At 42.2% G+C, this 21,033-nt stretch overlaps 2 protein-coding genes across 3 annotated transcripts; one reads left to right on the forward strand and one right to left on the reverse strand.

Annotated features, from left to right (window-relative positions):
• The first annotated feature begins 5 nt into the window (after positions 1 to 5).
• On the forward strand, positions 6 to 9,307 carry LOC117416273 (lysophosphatidylserine lipase ABHD12-like). Of its 2 annotated transcripts, none has more exons than XM_058986579.1 (14): positions 6 to 104; positions 2,300 to 2,547; positions 3,655 to 3,782; positions 4,084 to 4,189; positions 4,742 to 4,861; positions 5,223 to 5,253; positions 5,558 to 5,603; positions 6,335 to 6,464; positions 6,630 to 6,667; positions 6,994 to 7,073; positions 7,313 to 7,395; positions 8,199 to 8,277; positions 8,457 to 8,581; positions 8,670 to 9,307. In XM_058986579.1, exons 2-14 carry the CDS (start codon positions 2,429 to 2,431, stop codon positions 8,698 to 8,700), a joined length of 1,116 nt encoding a protein of 371 aa, XP_058842562.1. In that variant the 5' UTR covers positions 6 to 104; positions 2,300 to 2,428; the 3' UTR covers positions 8,701 to 9,307. The 2 variants fall into 2 exon arrangements, with proteins under 2 accessions (XP_058842562.1, XP_058842561.1); XM_058986578.1 differs by lacking the exon at positions 6 to 104 and adding an exon at positions 714 to 892.
• LOC117973944 (glycogen phosphorylase, liver form-like) lies at positions 9,196 to 20,917 on the reverse strand. Its single transcript, XM_034927689.2, has 20 exons — positions 20,587 to 20,917; positions 18,933 to 19,034; positions 18,309 to 18,387; positions 17,985 to 18,088; positions 16,887 to 17,018; positions 16,349 to 16,460; positions 16,068 to 16,150; positions 15,834 to 15,962; positions 15,353 to 15,445; positions 14,903 to 15,049; positions 13,785 to 13,948; positions 13,574 to 13,688; positions 13,228 to 13,329; positions 12,665 to 12,812; positions 12,137 to 12,195; positions 11,710 to 11,851; positions 11,348 to 11,555; positions 10,406 to 10,540; positions 10,072 to 10,138; positions 9,196 to 9,644 (listed from the first exon to the last, which is right to left on the reverse strand). The coding sequence occupies exons 1-20, from the start codon at positions 20,827 to 20,829 to the stop codon at positions 9,438 to 9,440; spliced, it is 2,571 nt and encodes an 856-aa protein (XP_034783580.2). The 5' UTR covers positions 20,830 to 20,917; the 3' UTR covers positions 9,196 to 9,437.
• Positions 20,918 to 21,033: the final 116 nt, after the last annotated feature.

The following is a 21,033-nucleotide window of genomic DNA, read 5'->3' on the forward strand; positions in this document are numbered from 1 at the left end:
AAACTGGATTTGAAGAGTTAGTTGCGTCGTGTTTTTGCGTGCGGCGTTCGTGTATCTGTGCAGCCAGGGAGACCCTGGTTTTGACAGTGAAGTCAGGGAGAGAGGTGTGTGCAGTTAAAAAAAAGAAAAACTGTCCGGAAAGAAAGGACTGCATTTAGAGGTCTGGCTTTACTAAGAAAGGACTCCATTCAGAGGCTTGGCTTTACTAAGAAAGGACTCCATTTAGAGGTCTGGCCTTACTAAGAAAGGACTCCATTTAGAGGTCTGGCTTTACTAAGAAAGGACTCCATTTAGAGGTCTGGCTTGACTAAGAAAGGACTCCATTTAGAGGCCTGGCTTTACTTTAGTTTGAACCGTGTCCATTGTGTTTGTGATGGTCCCTCTATTGCGGGCTCAGGGACGAGGCCAATGCGAAGTTTCTCATTTAAAAAAGAGTTTGAAAAAAAGGTTTGGGATCAGATTGCTTAGGATTTAGCACCCGGTATACAGAGAATTAAAAAAAACAGCAAAGTGCTCTATATCCTGGGAGAATCGGGATCCAAAACTGTAGCTTATTATTAAAATAGAGAGTCTCTCTCTCTCTCTCTCTCTCTCTCCCTCTCCCTCTCCCTCTCTCTCTCTCTCTCTCTTTCTCTCTCTCTCTCTCTCTGAAGTACAGAGGCCTCCTGATGAAATGCACTGTTTTAAATGTCATATTTGTGATCAGCAAGTTGTTCGAGACTACACAACAGTAAGCTGATAACACACCTCTACTGGTGTTTCATTTGATTAAACACATGCACGTTCTATATGATATTTCCTCCAGAAGAGCCAGCTGGCAAGTCTACCCAGGATACATCCATCCATCAGGACACAGTTTATGATGCCTTGAAATCACCACGTGTTGATATATGTTCATATATGTGAGATACAATGTTGATATTTCATTGGAATTTAAAACAATACAATTCATTTTCATATAATGCATTATTTCATTGTTACAATCCTCATTCAAAATGTGGACCATTGTGCACTGATCCTGTCTGTCTATCTGGCTGTGTCTGCCTGGCTGGCTGTCTGTCTGTCTGGCTGTCTGTTTGTGTGTCTCTCTGTCTGTGTGTCTATGTGTCTGTCTGTCTGTCTCTCTGTGTGTGTCTGTGTCTGGCTGGCTGGCTGTCTCTGTGTGTGTGTGTGTGTGTCTGGCTGTCTGTCTCTCTGTCTGTGTGTCTGTCTGTCTGTCTGTCTCTGTGTGTGTGTGTCTGGCTGGCTGTCTGTCTCTCTGTGTGTGTCTGTGTCTGTCTGTCTTTCTGTTTGTGTGTGTCTGTGTCTGGCTGGCTGTCTGTCTCTGTGTGTGTCTGTCTGGCTGTCTGTCTCTCTGTCTGTCTGTCTCTGTGTGTGTGTGTCTGGCTGGCTGTCTGTCTCTCTGTGTGTGTCTGTGTCTGTCTGGCTGTCTGTCTCTCTGTCTGTCTGTCTCTGTGTGTGTGTGTCTGGCTGGCTGTCTGTCTCTCTGTGTGTGTCTGTGTCTGTCTGTCTTTCTGTTTGTCTGTGTGTGTCTGGCTGGCACCCTCTCCACAGTAACCCCTCCTAGTCTCCTGGAGACCCTTCTGATTGAATTTGAATCCATGATGATTGCATACCGGTGTGCAGCGGTTTTTATTTGTAGGGATCCTGAGCACACTCTTGTCACTGGGAGTCCACGCTGGCACTGTGAGTTATAATGAGCTCTCACACACACGCACAGAGCTGACTGGTCCTGAAGCCACGCCGGGATGTATTAGCGCTGACACACAGACAGTCTCATTGCAGTGGAAAGGATTAGGCACATTCAGAGCCCAGTACACCGGGGATTACACTGTGTGATGTGCCATTAAAGGAGTGACACACATGGGCTTTCAAAGCCACTTCAATACATCTTATTAGGAAGAGCAACCCTGTTCAGAAACAAAATGAAGGAATGTGTTACAGACTGAATTAGATTCTATATGATGCATTAAATACGATTGTCTTTTATCGGTAATGATAAAGTATTGCATTACTGCAGCATTATGTTTGTCAGTCTCCTGGTATTGAAGATAGCTGCTGGATTTACAACCAGCTGTTCAAGCTAGCTCGAATGCGCCCCCGAGTGTTCAACTGAAAGTATTGCATCACATTTATTAAAGTATAGCAACGCGTTTGTCGCTGTACATTTGTAATTTAATATTAAAAATGCAAACTTACACACGTCCTGCTGGTTTGATATCATGCGCATTTCTCACATGCATCACAGAACCGCTCCCTTATTTCAAGCCGTCTCTCTCGTTCCCTTTTTCTGAGACAGAGAGAGTGCAGCGTCGGTTTGAACTCTCACCACATTTTTGGGTGTGACGTCACTATCTACAGAGGCTCTCTCGAGTGGTGTCCTGTACCGTGCAACTGTGAGGGGGGCATTATCCCAAAACGTCAAAACATGAGGAAGAGAAACGCCAAGCAGGAGTCACAGCAGCCGGAGGAAAAGACAAACCAGAAGAGCTTCACAAAGAGAGGAGAACCAGCCGAAATTAAAACATGTGAGGCCGGCCAGTCGAAGTAAGTTGGCAGGAATAGCGCTGCACGAGTTATTGACACCGTAGAGTGTAAAGCGGTGCGTTTGTGAAGATATCATAATTATTATTATTATATCTGATATAATAATAACGTCTAGTGCGTGTTTGTTGTCGTTAGGTCTGAAATGTACTAAATATTTAATTATGACATCATTCCGAGGTACAGATTGGCAGTTTACTTCCGCTTCAGGTCGCTGTCACTCGCTGTGAATTATTAATGTTTGAAATATGAAAACAGAAGTGCTTAGGAAATGAAGTACCGTACAGCGGGATAATTCTGTGAGCTGTATGTATCACACAGTACAGGTGATACTCGTTGAGCTGACTATACTCATAAAAAAGTAACAGTTACCAATTCTGCATTGTAAATCAGAATATACGTTTTCTGATTCGCATCGACGTATGGAAAAAAAGAATATTGCTTTGCTGATACATATTGTACACATATTGATATTTACAATATGTTAAAAAAAAACGTGGAATATATATATATATATATATATATATATATATATATATATATATATATATATATATATATAATTTCTTTCAGAGAACGTATTATTATTATTTTCCTATGAACTGCTGCTCGGAGATTATTCCAGTATAGGTCACTATATTATTGTCATGGATACCGGTGTGTGTGTGTGTCATTGAAAACCTACTGGCGAAACCTCTTGCATCATAGACACTGTGCTAAAGTTCACTTCGCACTGGAGGTTCACTGTAGCACTTTCTTTACTGGTCAGCGTGTATCTGTGGTGAAGGGCGTTCTCACTGCAATGCACTTATCTGTGTACAAAGTGACTGTGCACTTCACAAACCGCATTCACTATGACAAAAAACAAACAAACCTGCATTTAAATCAAATGAGAAATATGCAAATGAAAAGGGAATTGTACTGTAATTCTTCTCTTCTAATAATAATAATAATAATCATAATCATAATAATCATAATCATGATCATTAATAATAATAGTAATAATAATAGTATTTTAGGTAGTAATTGTAGTTTAGTGGTCGTCTGTTCAGCTGCATGTTTGCTCCCATCTCTTCACAATGTTATTTGTGTGTCTCTTGATTTTTCCAGATCAGGTAGAGGCTGGCTGAGGCGGATTAAACGCCTGTTCCTGACGCTCTTTGTTGTCTACATCAGCGTGCCTTTCCTTATCCGCCTCTTCCCAGCGCTGTTGGCCAACGTGGTCTACCTCAGTGCACGTGAGTACGGGACGCATCACTGGGGCTGGGAAGCAACCAGCTTCCAATTAGATTTTCTTTTCTTTCTTGCTGTAAGAAACAGTACAAATAAATCAAATACATGGGAAGCTACTTCCTCAGTTTGTAATAGCTTTGATATCCTTAGTTAGAAACCCACGAAGCAGTGGGATGCAGGGGTGAGGAGAGCAGGACGGTGGAGAGGAGCTCAGCTGCACAGGTACTCATGAGATGTTTCCTGTTCCTGCTGTTTTTCCTTGTGGTGTTCCTGAACTGGGCTGCGGACGACTGCGTCGGGCTGCAGTGAAAGCCCCGTTCTTCGTGGACCTCCAGCGCCCTGAGGATCTGCAGCTGAACCACACGGCAAACTTCTACCTCTCCCCCGAAGAGGGGGTCCGCATCGGGGTCTGGTGAGCACTGACGCCCTAACGCTGTGATCAAGCCTCAAACTCATCTCCGTGCTTTGAATGAGGACTCTGAAAAGAAACAGTTAGGCACGCATACAGTGCATGGGATTAGATTCGTGTGTAACAGGCTGTGCTGTGTTGATAGGACAAGATAGACCACTGCTGGTGAGACGGTGTAAATTAAATACAGGCACTATTAACTGCTAGTGCTGTGTAGGGAGGGATGGAAATAAGATTCCTATTGCATAGCAGTTTTAACCATTCCAGATTTTACTATGGGCTTGATTAGCCACAGTGTATAGGTAACAAGCTCAGGTGTGTCTTGTTAAACACACAGTAAAACCAGGAATGGCTCTAACAGCTATGCAATGGGAGTCTTATTTCCATCCATGTGCTGGTGTCTCAACCTTTAGACAAGTAACCAAACTTTTTGTCAAATGCATTTCAGGCTACAGTACTAAACGTGGCCACTGAGTGCAGATCTGACCTTATTCAGAGCGGTTGAACAGACCCTGTGTGTGTGTGTGTGTAAGTGTGTGCGTGATCTCCCCGCAGGCACACGGTGCCCGACAGCAGGTGGCAGGAAGCCCAGGGGGAGGGGCTTAGCTGGTACGAGTCGGCCCTCCGAGACCAAGCGCCCATCATCATCTATCTCCATGGAAACGGCGGGACCAGGTGACAATATGTTATCATGGATGCACAGATAACGGAAACCTTTAGGGAAACGCATTTTGACACTTGTATGTATGCAGCAGAAGTAGTAAAAAAATAAAGATCTTAAAAATGTGAATTATTTTTTATAACAGCTGCAAATGTATAAATCACATGGTGTTGTATATTTGCTGAGGTTTGTGTAAGGGTAATGTACAGTATTAGAGTTTTCATTATTCTTCTGATATAAAGTGGTTATTTTTAAGTTGTTTATATAAATATGTAAATGACTGAAAAAGCCACAACATCAGCACATAGTAACATTGTAATAATAATAATAATAATAATAATAGTAAAATGATAATAAAGCAATTCTCTTTCACAGGGCTATCGGTCACAGAGTGGAACTCATAAAGGTGGGCAAGACTTCTTTTGTAATTGTGTGGTTTTATTTCATTACCCTTCTGAAGGTTTACCCCTGTATTTTAGCATTTTCCCAGGCTTTTCTTCATAGTTATACGATGCATTTACCTTAGTTTACCATGCTTATTAATGTGCTTTACCATACCTCGCTATTCTTTACAGTGCTTACCTATGCTTTCACTGTGCTTTATTACACTTCGCTGTGCTTTTACTCAGGGAAGCTTTTATAAAGGCGATGCCTTGCCTTCATGGTTTGTCCCTCCACAGTGACGCTAACTGTCTGCCTGTGTCTTGCAGGTGTTGAGTGCTGCTGGATTCCACGTGTTAGCCCTGGATTACAGAGGTAGGCTCTGCACTGCCTCATCTGTGTATGTACAGTATCATCCCACTTCAGAGAATGAGACCAGACAGGCCACTCGCTGGCATCCTGCTGCTGCAGTGGGCATATGAAACACCCACTGCAGCAGCAATCTCCCTGCTGTAAATACGTGTGCCAGGTCAGAACAATACATCAAGCTCACAGCGCCATACGGATCAAGGGACGTGCCACGGTCCTGCTGGGCTGCATAAACCACCTCTGTTCATCTCTGAAGAGCCGTTCAGTCCAGTGCTTCTCAAACATTTTCAAGTTGGGACCCCCACCCCCCAATTCAGAAAAGCCATTGACATCCAGACCTGTATAAACAGGAAATATGAGCAATACAAGCTGATATCCATGAGAGGTCAGGGGCTTACTGACCGCTCTGGCTTTGGGTGAAAATCAGCTTGCATCTTAAACAGCACCTGATGATGAATTTTTAATAATACTTAATATAGTCAGATAACCATAATTAAACAACCAGGGATGGAAATAAGACACCAATTGCACAGCAGTTTCACCAATTCCAGGCGTTGCTATGAGCTTGATTAGCCACAGCGTATAGGTATCAAGCTAACTCAGGTAGGTCTTATTAAATTTATTGTAAAACCAGGAGTGGATCGAACTGCTATACAGTGGTAGTCTTATTTCCCTCCCTGCTGTAACACTGCAGCTCATTTGAATGCTGCTGGCTGCTCTGCTCTCCTGTCCTGCAGGGTTTGCAGACTCGACGGGGGACCCCAGTGAGGAGGGCATGACCGCCGACGGCGTGTACCTGTACCGCTGGGTGAAGGAGCGCAGTTCGGGCAGCCCGGTCTGCTTCTGGGGTCACTCTCTGGGCACAGGGTGAGACCTGTGTAATAAACATCAGTTTGCATTGAACAGAACAGCAGGACAGCTATAAACCGCTGCCTGCAACGGTGTGGTCATGCTTGCAAGTGTTAAAGCAATGTGAGTTTGCTGCGACACAGTGATCCTTTGTTGTTCTTATACTTCTGTGTGTTCTTTCAGAGTGGCCACCAACGCAGCTTGCAGGTTACAAGACCAAGGTAAAAGCAGCAGCAGCAGCAGTTTCTGAAGGATTTCAGAAAAGGTCACTCCATATGAAAATGTATGTCTGTGTTATAGCTCCACAGACACTGAAATTACTTTATTCTTAACCTATACTAAACAGACTATAGCACATTTTAATTAATAATAATAATAATAATAATAATAATATTGGTAGTACTACTACTACAAAAAAACAAGATTGTACATTTAGATACAAGTTTTATTTTAATAGGTGCATAGATTTCGGAATGTTATTTTTTTTGTTGGATATTGACATGTAAATTATGGCTTCCCTGTGTAACCGCTTGCTGTGTGTGTTCAGGAAGCCCCCCGGACGCGGTGATCCTTGAAGCCCCCTACACCAACATCCGAGAGGAGGGGGCACACCACCCCTTCGCACAGGTGAGCAACGCCCTTCACAAGCGATTCAAACATGGGAATAAGTATTTTTTTTTTTTTTTTATGATTCATATTTTAAAGTTGGATTTTTTTTTTGTAAGAATCTAATCCCCTAACATTCCTCTCCAGTCTCCCTCCCTGTTCCCCTTTGCAACTGTAAACCTGGTCTCAGCTGGTCCACCCTGGTTCACTGTCTTCTATCTTGGAACACTTTGTATTGAATTACCCGGTTTTGTTTCAAGATCTATAGGATTTTTCCAGCGTTTGAATACTTCTTTCTGGACACCATGGCCCTCAGCAACATATTCTTCCCTAACGATGAGAAGTAAGTGCATGAATGGTATTCTGTGTGTTTGATTCACAGTGTAAATCCTATCTGTGTGATGCAGCAAAAAAGATAAGCAGTTGATATAAAGTCACATGGCCACTTTGCAGTGCTGCTGTGGATAAAAACGAGTTTGCCGCAGAGCAATGAAACCTGGAGACCCCATACGATGGGGACTAGGATGCTTGTTGTTGCATTAATGTTTGCGTCCCTTCATTTGGAATACTAAGAACAGCAGAATGCAGTGTATTCACTGGGACACGCACACCACTTGACTGATTGCCTTCTATCAGTTGCGTTTTCCCAGTAGCATCTTAAGGTGGTCTACTGGCTTTATAACACACAATAGCAGAAAAAACAATATGGGTCTAAAAATATAACGCAAACATACTGGAAAGAAATTTCAGTTCACTGCTGTGCATGACCAGCATTGGCAGAAACAACAAGCTGAGATTCCTGAGTTCCCTGCCCATTGCACAGATCAAAAGGATATTTGAACGGTTGAACATGCAGTGAATTGTTGAGCCCCGGGCTATCTTCAGTTTTCCTCAAGTGCCTGTGAAATCATAAAGATATTTAGGATTAGACATTGGAGGATCTCTCTGAGCACACCTTTTATCTGCTGTGTCCCATGAGAAGTCCCAAACAAAACCCATTCTTTCTTCAGCTGTACCAAACTTTGCACTGCTGTAAAGGAGTAGTTGACATGTCATTATCATTTCACTACTGTTCAGTATTTCTGAAGCACGCTGGTCTGTGCCTGATGTTGGGTACAGAGGGTGACTTTGTGTTTCGCTGTTCAGCTTGAAGTCCATGTCCAGTCCCCTGATGATTCTGCATGCAGAGGATGACCACGTGGTGCCCTTTGAAATGAGCAGAAAGGTACGCCACCCAAAATATACCAAGAAACACTTAAAACAACTATTTGCAGTTTGCAGTGACATGCAATAGCAATAATGTCCTTCAAATGTAATGGAATTACAAGCCGGTTTGACCAGTCAGCCTGCAGGTATTATTGCTGAAGTGAGTTTTGCTTCTCCTCTCTTCTGCTTACACTGAAGCTGTACGAGATTGCACTGAAGTCCCAGCACTCCCAGGAGAACGTCAAGCTGGTTTCATTCGATGGCTCTCTTGGATATCGACACAACAACATTTACAAGGACCCCAAGCTGCCAGCTCTGCTGTGGTGAGATCTGTGTTTGTTTATAAGTCAGCTTTTATTTGTAATTATTTATATAATTAAAGTCTAAACTTTTTTTGAATTTTTGTTTCAGGGAGTTTCTACAGCCTGTGGCAGAATTCTGATCACACATAGCTTTTTAGAAAAAAAAATAAAAATAAATAACAATTCCATTAATATTGCACTGAATGTAGACTGTTGTAAAGTTGTTTGAAACCTGATTTGTAAAATAATGAAAAGCTAAATAAAAAAGGTGGCAGTAATAAAAGGAGACTCATGCAACACAAACATGCCCAACAGGCAATTTCCCCCTTGATTAAATATTGTACACATCCATTTTACGTTAAAGAAATTCCAACAGGACAGCATATGAAGTTCACTAAAGTTTGTGCTGTAAACTATGCTACCAAAACTCCTGTTCATCACTGCAGAATACAAGCTACAGTGGGTTGGTTACCCAAATAACCACAGCTCTCATAGCATTCCATTAAAACAACTACATTTGGAAGAGTGATGTACCCAATTGTAATCATTGGAATTCAAGAAAATCTTTCCTCGACATTTGACAAAAAATAAAAGGGGTGTGTGCTCACAATAGAAACCTGCATGCAAAGAACAGGTTCTGGAAAATGTGCTTTTATTGTTTGAACAGTACAGAAATCTTGCTTGTATCAGATGACAAGTCTGAAAGCCGCATTTTCAAAAATTAAACTTTTTTTTTTGTACCCTCTACTGCAACTTTAAGACTTATTTAACACAGAACTGCATTTAATTTATGGGGTAGGGGGGCAAGGGATATATATCTCTGAAATTAAACAGTTTAGATAGAAAATGAAGCTTGTGAATGCAAGTGCTCTTAAGTTTACAAAAGGTTTCCCTTGGACTTGGGTTTCATAGCAGCCTCTCGAGTTTCCACAGGCTCACGGGGCTCGTTCGGGGGCTTGATCTTTATATCCGAAGGCTCCACCCCCCAGATATCCTTGGCATACTCCTTGATGGTCCGGTCGCTGGAGAACTTACCCGACGCTGAAATGTTTATGATCACCATCTTGGTCCACTGCTTCGGGTCCTGCCACAAAAAACAAAACAAAACAAAAAAAAAAAAGTGAAGGGCTTAGGTTTAAGGATTCCTGTACTAGTTGATAGGTGATCACAAAAGGCTTATCTGTGGGGGAAAAAAAACCCCCACCACACACACACACACACACACACACACACACAGCTCTAGCATGCTTCAGATTACTCGGGTTGGTCCCCAGGGACCTCCTTTGCAAGAGCATCTGGCAGAGCTGCTGTCCCAAGAGGGAACAAACAGGCAATTCAGACAGCCATTTCACACCAAATGTGAGCGCAGTTTAAACATATCCCCTGCTAGATGAAAGTGGAACATTCTGTAGAGTAGATAGTGTAGCTCGAAGTTTGCATCTTTTGGCAGTGGAGGGGAGGAGGAGGTTAGCAACATGCCTTATTCAATTTACAGATGGAAGCATCCTTACCTGGTAAAGATTGCTCGCTTTTTCCTGGCTTTTAACATAGTCTTCAAAGTCAGCAAAAACTTTAAACCTGTGTAAACATCATATGGACAGTTAACTAGATTGATAGTCCTTTGTTGGTGTATAATGTAATCTTTGACCCTGGATAAACCTGCTCATTTTAGCTGGAATTTAAAACAGACTAGTTTGTATTCCAAATAAACAAACCTTTGCAACTATAGCTGTATATATAAAAACAAAAAGGGTTCAGCTAGTTTAATTTAGGAAAGTGGTCTTATGGCAGCAACGTAAACTGCAGTTAACAGGTGCGTGTGCACTGCATCTCCCTGGTACACACCTATCATGTTTGAAAAGCATGTCAGTGATGTCCTTGAAGAGATCAGGCTGTTTCGGGGAGAAGTAGCCACTTTTGATCTGATCCATCACCTGTTTCAGTTCTGGCAACTTGTCATAGTAGTCCATGGCATTGTACCTGGGGGGAGGGAGGGAGGGAGGGAGGGAGGAGAAGAAGAAGAAGAGAGAAAGAAAGAAAGAAGACAAAGCTATTGTGTTAAAAGAAATTCCAGCCGTTTGCCATTATCCTAATTGGCCTCCGAGTGCAAGGCCACTGGAATCAGGTTCACAATTTACCCTCCTCTTTCCTCCTGGAGCACTCTGAGCAAACAATCTGCTGCCAGGAGTGGATATGATCTTTGAAGTTCAGTGGAAAAGACCGTTACCGGGACAGGTGATCCATGCCAAGAAAGTCAATGTTAGGTAAAACCCGTTTGGAGGTGGATGCATCAGTTAAGACCTTCTGTCTTGTTAATTGAAATAAATGTTTTGTTATCATGAATGGTTCTTGGAACATATGGAATGAGCCAGTATGATCTCAGCTCGCATAAATTGCTGAACAGTGTTAACTGTAAAACTATTGGGATCTTAAGCACTGGAATCCATTCCTGATGTGATCCCCAAAGTGTTCCAGGTGAGATCCAGGCTATACAAAACAGCAGCAATGAGCAAAACCTGACCCTCCATCTATCAATTAATAGAGAATTAACATTCCACAGCATCATCATATATGGGGTTGAAGTGCAAGACATCTGACCCTTCTAGAAGAGCAGAGTTTTCCAATGCACATAACAGCAAAATAGACCGCCTCCGAGACAGTGTCCAATTACAGAGATTACTCTAGAGTCTGCAATATAAATTAAAAGAACTGACTAAGTGTCTTAGTCCAACACAACTTCCATTCCAAAGATAGATGAAACTTGGTAAACCCCCCTCCAGTCCTCACCCCTTCTTGTCAAGAGCCTCCACGTCCGCCACCCTCATGCCGAAGATGAAGAGGTTCCCCTCTCCCGCCTCCTCTGCCATCTCCACATTTGCTCCATCCATGGTGCCGATGGTCAGCGCCCCGTTCAGCATGAATTTCATGTTGCCCGTGCCCGAGGCCTCGGTGCCGGCTGTGGAGATCTGCTCGGACAGGTCAGTCGCCGGGATCACTACAGGACAGGAACATGTTAGCCACAGTCCACTGAAAGACACACACACACTTCTTAAAAATACTTTAAGAAAAATGATGTTATTCTTCAACCCAAGTTTATAGCTCTATATAAGCCTATGTGTGGTCTTGGGGAGCAGTCAGTGAGGCTGTACCTTTCTCAGCCAGGGACACACGGTAGTTTTCCAGAAAAATGACCTTGAGCCTGTTGCCCACCACAGGGTCGTTATTCACCACATCTCCCACAGACGTGATGAGCTTGATGATCATCTTGGCCATGTGGTAACCGGGGGCTGCCTATGGGAGGAGGAGAAGGGCTTCAGTTTAATAAATCATACAAGACATTTAGATTGCATGGCCACCACTTTTATCAAAGATTGAAAATGGAAATCAAGCGGTTTCAACTCGTGGATGAGGTACTGCTCACCTATATAATATTAGCCATGAGAAGACAGGTGGGTTCAGTTAGAAAAATGCAAGTCTAGAACTGCTCAGCTGCTATTCAAATAAGGTCTTTTCATCCCGGCTTTCTCATTTGATGAATGTATACTTATAAAAGGCAAGGTCACCAGATCAGCTTACTTTGCCACCAATAATGACAGTTCTTGGGACAAAATGCTTTGCAGGGTCCTTCTTTATGCCTAATGGGAGACACAAGTTGGGCAAAGAGGTCCATATCATTGATGTGCAAACATATGACCAACTAAGCTAGTCCATGACCTTAGACACTTAGTAATGATGAGTCTAAGGTAATGGAAAACTTAAGAAATAATGTTGCCTAGTGCTTTTATCACCAATTTACGATTACCAACAACAACTAGTTAAAAACCCAATTCACTCTTGTATAAATTACATTGCCCATATCCACACTGCTTAAAACAATGAAGTGAATGACAAGCGCATTGTTCCAATGAATGTTGATCATGCACTATTCAGGTAGTGTCAAAGGGGTAAATGGTACCACAGGCAGGTATCCAAACATTAGTCCTATTCAGGGTCTGTAAAACTAGCTAGCTACAGTATGATAAATGCTTCTGGAGTACATGCACTAGACCAGCGATGAGCTGAACTTGGACAGTGGATTTCAGATGCATGCAGCACTGTACTCACGGTTGTACATCGTGATTACGTGCAGACAGTTGAGCAGCTGCCTCTTGTACTCATGGATTCGCTTCACGTGGACATCGAACATGGAGGAGGGGTTGATCTTCACCTTGTACTCCTTCTCCAGGTACTGTGCAAATTTCATCTTGTTCTCCTGTTGGAGGGAAGAGCAGTGGGGTAACTGTTAGAACAGAGCTAAAGCTTCATCACTAGAAGTTGGAGTATTGTATGGTTACGCGTGGGAAAGAACTAAAAACGGGTACAACCGACTCCCATTTTAAAAGATACAGAGCTTTAAGTAGTATTTAACCCAAAATCCAACTTCTTTTTAAAGTCACAGCGAGCCGTATATATTATTCCTTTAGGTCAGCGATTCATTTTAGTATAGAATGTTATAGCATTATACAAGGAAGGCATTGCTACAAGTTTAATTAGCAGGAAGGGAACAGTGAACTGAATGGCAGTTGTACTGGATTAGTACAGCGTGCAGCACTCGCAGTTGTAGCTGACACTTTAACTGGTACATTTGGTGTATGTTTAAACTTTAAGCAAATGTGCCAGTGCCTCACCTGTTTTACTTTTGAAACATCTCGAATGAAAGACTCATCATTGACAAATGCAGCAATCTTCCTCAGCTGGCTCAGATCCTTTACATACCCGTCTCCAATTTTCTAGAAAACAAAAGTGAAGAGCCTCTCACTCACAGCAAGAAATGAGAACAAAAACAAAGAATCCCTGGGACTTAAGCAATGGGAAATGACAGATCAAATGCAAACAAGTAAAATGGATGTGAAAAAAAAAAATGCTTCATGGAGATATCTATAGAGGTTGACATGATGTGGCAGTGAACAGTTCATTTCTATCTTGCAAATGCAGTTGCATACTTGCTCTGTTCAGTTAAGCAATACGGATTACCTCAGCGATGAGTTCAGCCAGCCCTGCATTGCACATCAGCAGCCAGCGTCTGGGGGTGATGCCGTTGGTCTTGTTCTGGAACTTTTCAGGCTCCAGCTCACTGAAGTCACGGAACCTGCATTAGGGCAAAAAGGAATAAAATATTGTCAGGAGCCATTAAGATTCAGCAAGCCCGCGACGTGGATAAACAGGGGCTTTAGTATATCCTTACACTTGGTCCTTGACTATCTGGGAGTGGATCTGTGCCACTCCGTTGACTGCGTGCGAGCCAACAATACACAGGTGTGCCATGTTGATCCTCTTCACACCCTCCTCCTCGATGATAGACATCCTGCGCAATCGGTCCATGTCTTTTGGGAACAGAGCAGAGATTTTCTGCAAGAAAATACAAAACAGACGTTTCTTTAAAAGGTGCTCCAAAATGTTTACTGGTCATCCTGTAGAATTGAATGGTCTTAATTTCAAATGTTTGTGAAATAACTGGTCCCTATGCAATAGACAATGAAAATAAAATAACTACACCACAAGTGCCTTTTCACACTTCAACGTACATTAAGTCTTGGTCATTTCAACTTTGGGCATAGTGCCTCCTAGTGGACAAATAAAAATAAATAATGTTAGTGTGGTGTCCCAGGCAAGGATATTAGGCAACAGTAATCTGCAGTGCCTGCACACATCCAGAGTATTCATACACACCAGGACACTTGGAATAAACAGTCAGCCATAGAAATGTTTGGTCTGCACAATCAATGCTTTAGTTTAACAATGACATTTGATTTTACAAGGACAAGTCAGAGCTAAAAAGGTGCTGCCAAGTCTTAGAAAGGCAGTGGGTCAATGATAGAAAAGTAGAAGCCTGTCCACAATAGTTGTATTATGCCATGCTCTACTTCGTGCAGAAGTGTGTAGGAAACAAAAGCTAATTACGAGTTAGAAAATACATATTTTCCAACATTAACATTTTACTGGCAGGAGCAGGTATATCTACACAAGGCTATTTAGTTAAAAATCTTATTAGCACAAACCTCTTAAATTGTGATCTTTTGGTTCTTTTAATTTGGAATATACAGATTTTAAATTAAACGTTGGAGGAAGTTGCCACAGCTTCCTGGTACGTACTTCTCTACATTTATTGCAGTTCAAACTCACTGCAATAGTCTTGCTACAATCAGACTGTGCAAGCCTACAGAAGTTTACCGCTTTGCACCTGAAATATCTGCATAACCAGAGATAATCAAAATATGGGGCACAATAAAAGAGGAGGAGGGTTTATTAGTAACCCTAACCCTACAGCATACACAAACCACGCTTTAAAAGGGAGATACTTGCATCCAAGTGCTTCTGGTTGATCTCGTAGATTATGTGCAGGTGTCTAGGCAGCAGCTTCTCCATCAGTTGAACAGGCCAGCGTTCCAGAGCCTCAGGCAGCACAGTGTGGTTGGTGTAAGCAAAAGTCTTCTGGGTGATCTCCCAGGCCTGGGCACAGATGAACACATTACAGACTGTCCTGTACAGTGTTCCCTCCTTCATTCAACTTGTATCTAAATAACTCAGGGACTACTGGAGGGCAGTAGATTAGTGAAGGCTCCCTATGCAGTGAAGTATAGCACACGTACAATTCAACATTACCTGCCTAACTTGAAATCAACAAAGTTATCAAAATGTGAAATCAGGGAGAATTATATTTCACCAATTCATTTAGACACTACCAAACTTACTACGTATAAAGTTAAAGAGTTTGAAATTCTTGGACATTTCTTATCTCCATGCACCCCTGACCTTATCATAGGGTAGTTTCTCGATGTCCACCAAGATCCTCATCAGCTCAGGAATAGCCATGGCAGGGTGGGTGTCATTCAGCTGAATAGCCACCTATAAAAAACACATTCTTATAAAGTAGGTACAGGTCACTGAAGTGTTTCAGTTGGCATGGAAAAAGCCATAGACTGCGTTTTCCACATGTCCGATCGCATGGATTTGTAGTTTATATAATTCTCCACACAGACTTGATGAATAGGCATTTCAACTACTTTCTGGATAGATGCATGTTCTTTTATTATGTAAAACATACCAACAATTTCTCTAATTAAGGCATAACTAACAAATCTAGCTTGATATAACCATGAAACAGATCCCTAAACCAAACTAATGAAAAATCTTGTAATGCCAAACATTGCAACGTGAAGTCTGGCATTCTCATTACTGTTCAACATTAGAGTTGCGAGTAAGCCTTGCTCAGCAGTACAAAAAGGACCAATACCTTGTCAGGAAAGGTCTCAAAGGTAATGCGGCCCTTCTTGGAGGCCTTGAATCTCCTGATGATGTCCTGTAGTGTAGCAGCAACCACGAAATACTCCTGCTTCAGACGCAGCTCCTTCCCCTCGAAGAACTGAAAACATGCAGGCAGCGTCCCCAACAAGAGAGCGGGTTCAGAAGTCTCTTAATTACACCGGAATGGGCAGCTTGTTTTAAAAGGTAGGTTGTGCACACTTACATTGTCGTTAGGGTAGAGCACTCGGGAGATATTCTCAGCCACACTCCTGTCCAACACAGCTTGAATGTAGTCTCCCACGTTAACTGGACAAGAGAATTGACAGTCACATTCATAAAACATGGCCAAGAGTTGCACACATGCAAATTGCAGAGAAGTGCATCCAGTTAAAATGGCTCAACACGTAGTTGCGACTGGCATTCATAATTGTAAAGAAACACAATTTTTGCATGTGCCATCACACACTGTGCGACGAGCCTGAGACTGGAGGCTACTGCACTTACAGTCTTGCAGATTGAAGTCGTTGGGAGCCCGGGCAGACCAGAGCCTCATGGTGTTGACAGTGTTGTTCATGTACCCTGGGATGGGAGTGTCATAGGGCATCGCAAGGACCACCTGCCAATGCAAAGCAAGTCACCATTTTTGTCTCCAGTAAAAACCAAGAGAAGGCTGCAGGTGAGAATCTGCATGGGCACCACGTCCATGAAGCAGATGGGGTGATGGACTGTAATTTTGACTGTTATCCAGCATCACACTTGAGAATGTATTAATACCAGTTATATATGTTCTCTTCATTAAAAGAACCATTGGTGGACAAGTAGCTGTGTAGTGCTTTTGCCGATACAAAGCATGTAAAGTACCACAATAAGACAATACACATTGAAGTATCTAATCTTACCTTAAGGTAATGCAGTCCAACATTCAGGCCAGTTGGTCTTAAACAAGCTGCAAGAGTTACTCTGGATATAAAACCCACTGGGGGTTGGGGGTCCCAGGATAAAGGGTCAGGTTGTACTGAAGAGCCCCCTGGCTGGAGCGTACCTGTGTGTCCACCCACTTGGGTCCCTCCCTGGTTTTTTCCACATGGCCATAGAAGTGAACGGGCAGCATAAACTCTGGACGAGCCTTCTCCCAGGGATTGCCATGCCTCAGCCAGTCATCAGCCTCCTCCACCTGTGCACACAACATCCAGCAGTCTTATACTTTCAACACTGCAGACCTGTACACAGGTCTAGGAAAGACGCCTTCACTCACAGCTACACTTTAGTATAGCAACAATAACTCCTTAAGACAGACCAGTAAACTAACCCAACATGAATATCTGTCCTTTTATTTCAAATTTGACTGCACTAAAATAAAATTAGGATCACGGCATGTTACAGTATTTATAATTGCACTATAGTTAATGTCGACATTTAGATGGAACAGTTACCTGTATAAAACACATCGCAGAATTTTGAAGTTTGCTTTTTGAGCATGTATCATTTAGCACTTGGGTCGTAGTTAATGGAATACAAAAGATACAAAGTTATATTTTTGTTGATTAAAAAGGAGAGCACACTGTTGAAACTTGCAGTGGTGAATCTTCGTAGTGGAGACCTAATCTATAGGTTTGTACTTGTTTACCCAGGTAAATCAGTGCTTATCAAAAGTTGGAGTTTGCATTGAAAACATGCAGTAGAGCTTCAAACAGAGCTGGTTCTTATTTGAGCAGATGGCTGTTTGCACAAATTTCACTTTCCTCTAATCATTACAAACTGATCAGCAGTTCGCAACGCCATGCTTCCTGTTAATGATTGCCTAATCCGACAACCTACTGACCCACATCCTGCAGTCAACCAACTTTAACCCCTGCCAAATGTCAAGTAACTGTTACTTTGAGCTAGAAAGACATGTACAGGCTAAAATGCATTAGTTAACACTTTGTGGCATTGCATCCTGAAATTTTAAATCAGTCGTAGTTGTATGAAGGCATTCAGAAGATGTGCAGGAATCAGAAGCATCTCAGTACCTGGATCATGATCATGCTTGACTAGACCAATATGCAATAATGCAAGTTAAAACCACACACTAAACAATCCTTCAGTGAAATAGCAGAGATGCTGTTACCATGTAACACTACAGATGGCACAAGCATACCTGCCATCCATCGTTGATCCTCTGGTTAAAGATTCCATATTCATATCGGATTCCATATCCGTAGGCTGCAAGGCCCAGGGTAGCCATGGAGTCCAGGAAGCACGCTGATGAAAGAGAGCAAGGTTAAAATACATCAACTTCATGTTCGTTCTCTCAAAGTCAACTTGTACTTTATTTTTTTAAATTGTGCTCACTGTGGCGGATTTTAAAATCAAGCATCTTTGCCAGTGTTACTGAATACAATCTGCATGAAGGGTTTTCAGGCAATGAAGACAGCAATGTCGCACCTCTTGTAAAAGCATCTACATCCAAGAGAAAGATTACCTGCGAGTCTGCCCAGGCCACCATTTCCCAGACCAGCATCTTCCTCCATCTCCTCCAGATCTTCCATATCCAAACCCAGCTAGTCACCGAGACAAATACAAACATGATAGGCAAACTACAGGAAAGCCAACATATTTAATAGAGAGGCCAGTTTTTATGGATTAAAAGGACTGGAATTCCCAGATTGGTAGACCCACTTTTAGTTGGCAACATGCTTGGAGCAAATTAGGATGGGCACGAACTTTGTGGTTTGTGACGTTCATAGCCCAACAACTGTAGAAGACAATTTAAGCTTTTTTTGGCTATTCAGATCAGTTTTTTTTTTTTTTAAATATATAAAAAATAATAAAAAAAAAATCTGCAGTTCATGGATTATTTGACACACAATGCATGGTTATTCCTGGGAGAAACACTGTATTGGGTATTGGACAGACTTCACATCAAGCCTTTACATAAGTAAAGGCCAGCACTACATTACACTCTGAACAGATGTTCAGCCACATTTTCACAATGCAGACAATTCCTACAAAGGTTCTCCTAAAGAATTGTGTAACATGCTCGCCAGGTAAACCAGCAATGTTCACAGCCCCCTCCCCCTGTGAATGAAGCATGGCACCCCCTCACCTGATAGATGGCCTCATCGCAGGCATTCTGCAGACCCAGGTTGATCATAGTGTTCTCCAGGGTGCGGCCCATGTAGAACTCAAGGGAAAGATAATACACGCGCTGGGGAGAGACAAGGCAACAATTATTTTCATACAGCAACTGGCAAGCGCTTAGCTCCATCATGTCATGAGAGGAAATATATGGGGGGGGGGGGGGGTCAGTGTTAACACATTTAACTTGTCACTTCCTTTTAATATCAAATGTAGAATCATAACCTCAAATCAAGCAACATAACACTATTCATGCAGTGATAAAAGTAAAAAAAGTCAAAACAGAGGGCTGCAGCAGAAAAACAAATTGAGACATGCAGCAAAAACTAGGATTTTTCCACATTGGTCTCAGTTATACTTGGCCAATCTGTTTCTCAATGCCTTTTTCAAAGACTGCTAGGTATAGGTAGATGCCAATCAAATATATTAGTTTTTAGCCTTAAGAGTTTCCACACAAACCTCCTTTTGCAGCTGCCAAAAAATACACTACTTGGCTGAGTCATGCAACTCTAGCAGGGACTTTCTCAGCCAGAGCAGAAATGCACTGTAAACAAACACACTTTGCTAATTAATCCACTACTAGGTAATTTATTGATTTGTTTTTCTGATTATTTATTTATTTATTGTTAAAAAGGGATCAAAAATCAGTGCTTGTGGAACCATGAACGCCATCTTGAAGATTCACGCTTTCAAGAAACCAAATCAGAATACTGCTCAAACTGCACGTATTTTTTTCTGCGTTCCCATAACTGGACAAATAACTGACGTTTCTAAGCTGCTTGCAAGAGACTTGAAATTGCCTGACTTGCAAGTTGCCAACAGTGAAAATGTAGCGCTTATTAAACACCATTTAAAGACAAACACTCGCAGGGGGAGTGTTAATTAATGAAATGGCATATTAAAGTAAACTGCCAATTAACGTTTGGCAGTAGCTGTGCACATTTATTTTCGCAGCATGAGGGCATGAACAAGGAGTTTCTTGATTTATTTAAACAGAGATCTCAATCTGTCTTCTGCAGCGTAAACCGCTTTCTGACTGATTGTGCAGAGGGGCTACGTGACAAAACACATACTTTAAAATTTCAGTGCGCCGAAGAGGGAAGTAGCAAATAAAATGTGTCTTCGACGAGTTCAACCTTAACCTGAACGGTTTCAAGTTCATACGGCAACACATTACAAACTAAAATGCACTTAGTCTTTTATCATATGACAGTACACTCGTTTAAGTTCAGCCACTCAATACTTGTGTGTAACTTACACACTCAGTGAAGAGAAATATATAGATTATCCCCTCGGTCACTCCGTGGATAATTGTACCGATCTAGGTAGGTGTCCGTTTTATGATGGACATATGGGTTCTTTAAGTTTTGTAACTCCATAAAAGTTAACACAAACTGCTCTAAAAATGTAAATACAAACTCGAGACCGAAGGCGATATACGGTATACCTTACCGTCCCAGTTTAGTGAAATCAAATCAGTGTGGTGGTCGAGGACTCGTAATAAAAAAAAAAAAAAAAAAAAAATCCAAAATTCTCCACAGAGAAGGAAAAACAAACAAAAACAAGGTGCGTCTGTCTACCTGCATGTTATTTATATATTTATTTTGATTTCTTTCGCTCACCTTTGGGTCGGTTTCGTAGTAGTACTGCTGAGTCCTGAGCCATCTCCCGACCAGGTGATCCCGAACGGTGTGAGCCAGCGCGAAAAAGTAGTCTCTCTGCGTCGACACATTTCTATCCTTCGCCAAGGTGAAATGCAGGTGCCTGTTAAACCCTTTCTTTATCTCGGCGACATTCTCCACCCCAACTATCCCTCTAATACTAATTTGCTTCCTCTTCTCTTGGTCTGACATAGGCGTTGCCATGGTGTAGTGTTAGACTTTTTTAAGTTTGTGTATTGTGTTTATTTTCGTCTCACTCACTTCACAGTTGAAGGAAAGACACAAGCGCTCGTGTCAGCCTCCTGCGCTATTTATATTACAGGCGGGCGCCGCTCATTGTAGGCGGGGCAACGGGGCAAGCATCTCGAGCGACACAAAAGAACGACCGCAGATTTATTTAAAACTTTG

The sequence above is a fragment of the Acipenser ruthenus genome, chromosome 15 (assembly GCF_902713425.1).
Source record: "Acipenser ruthenus chromosome 15, fAciRut3.2 maternal haplotype, whole genome shotgun sequence".
Lineage (NCBI taxonomy): Eukaryota > Metazoa > Chordata > Actinopteri > Acipenseriformes > Acipenseridae > Acipenser > Acipenser ruthenus.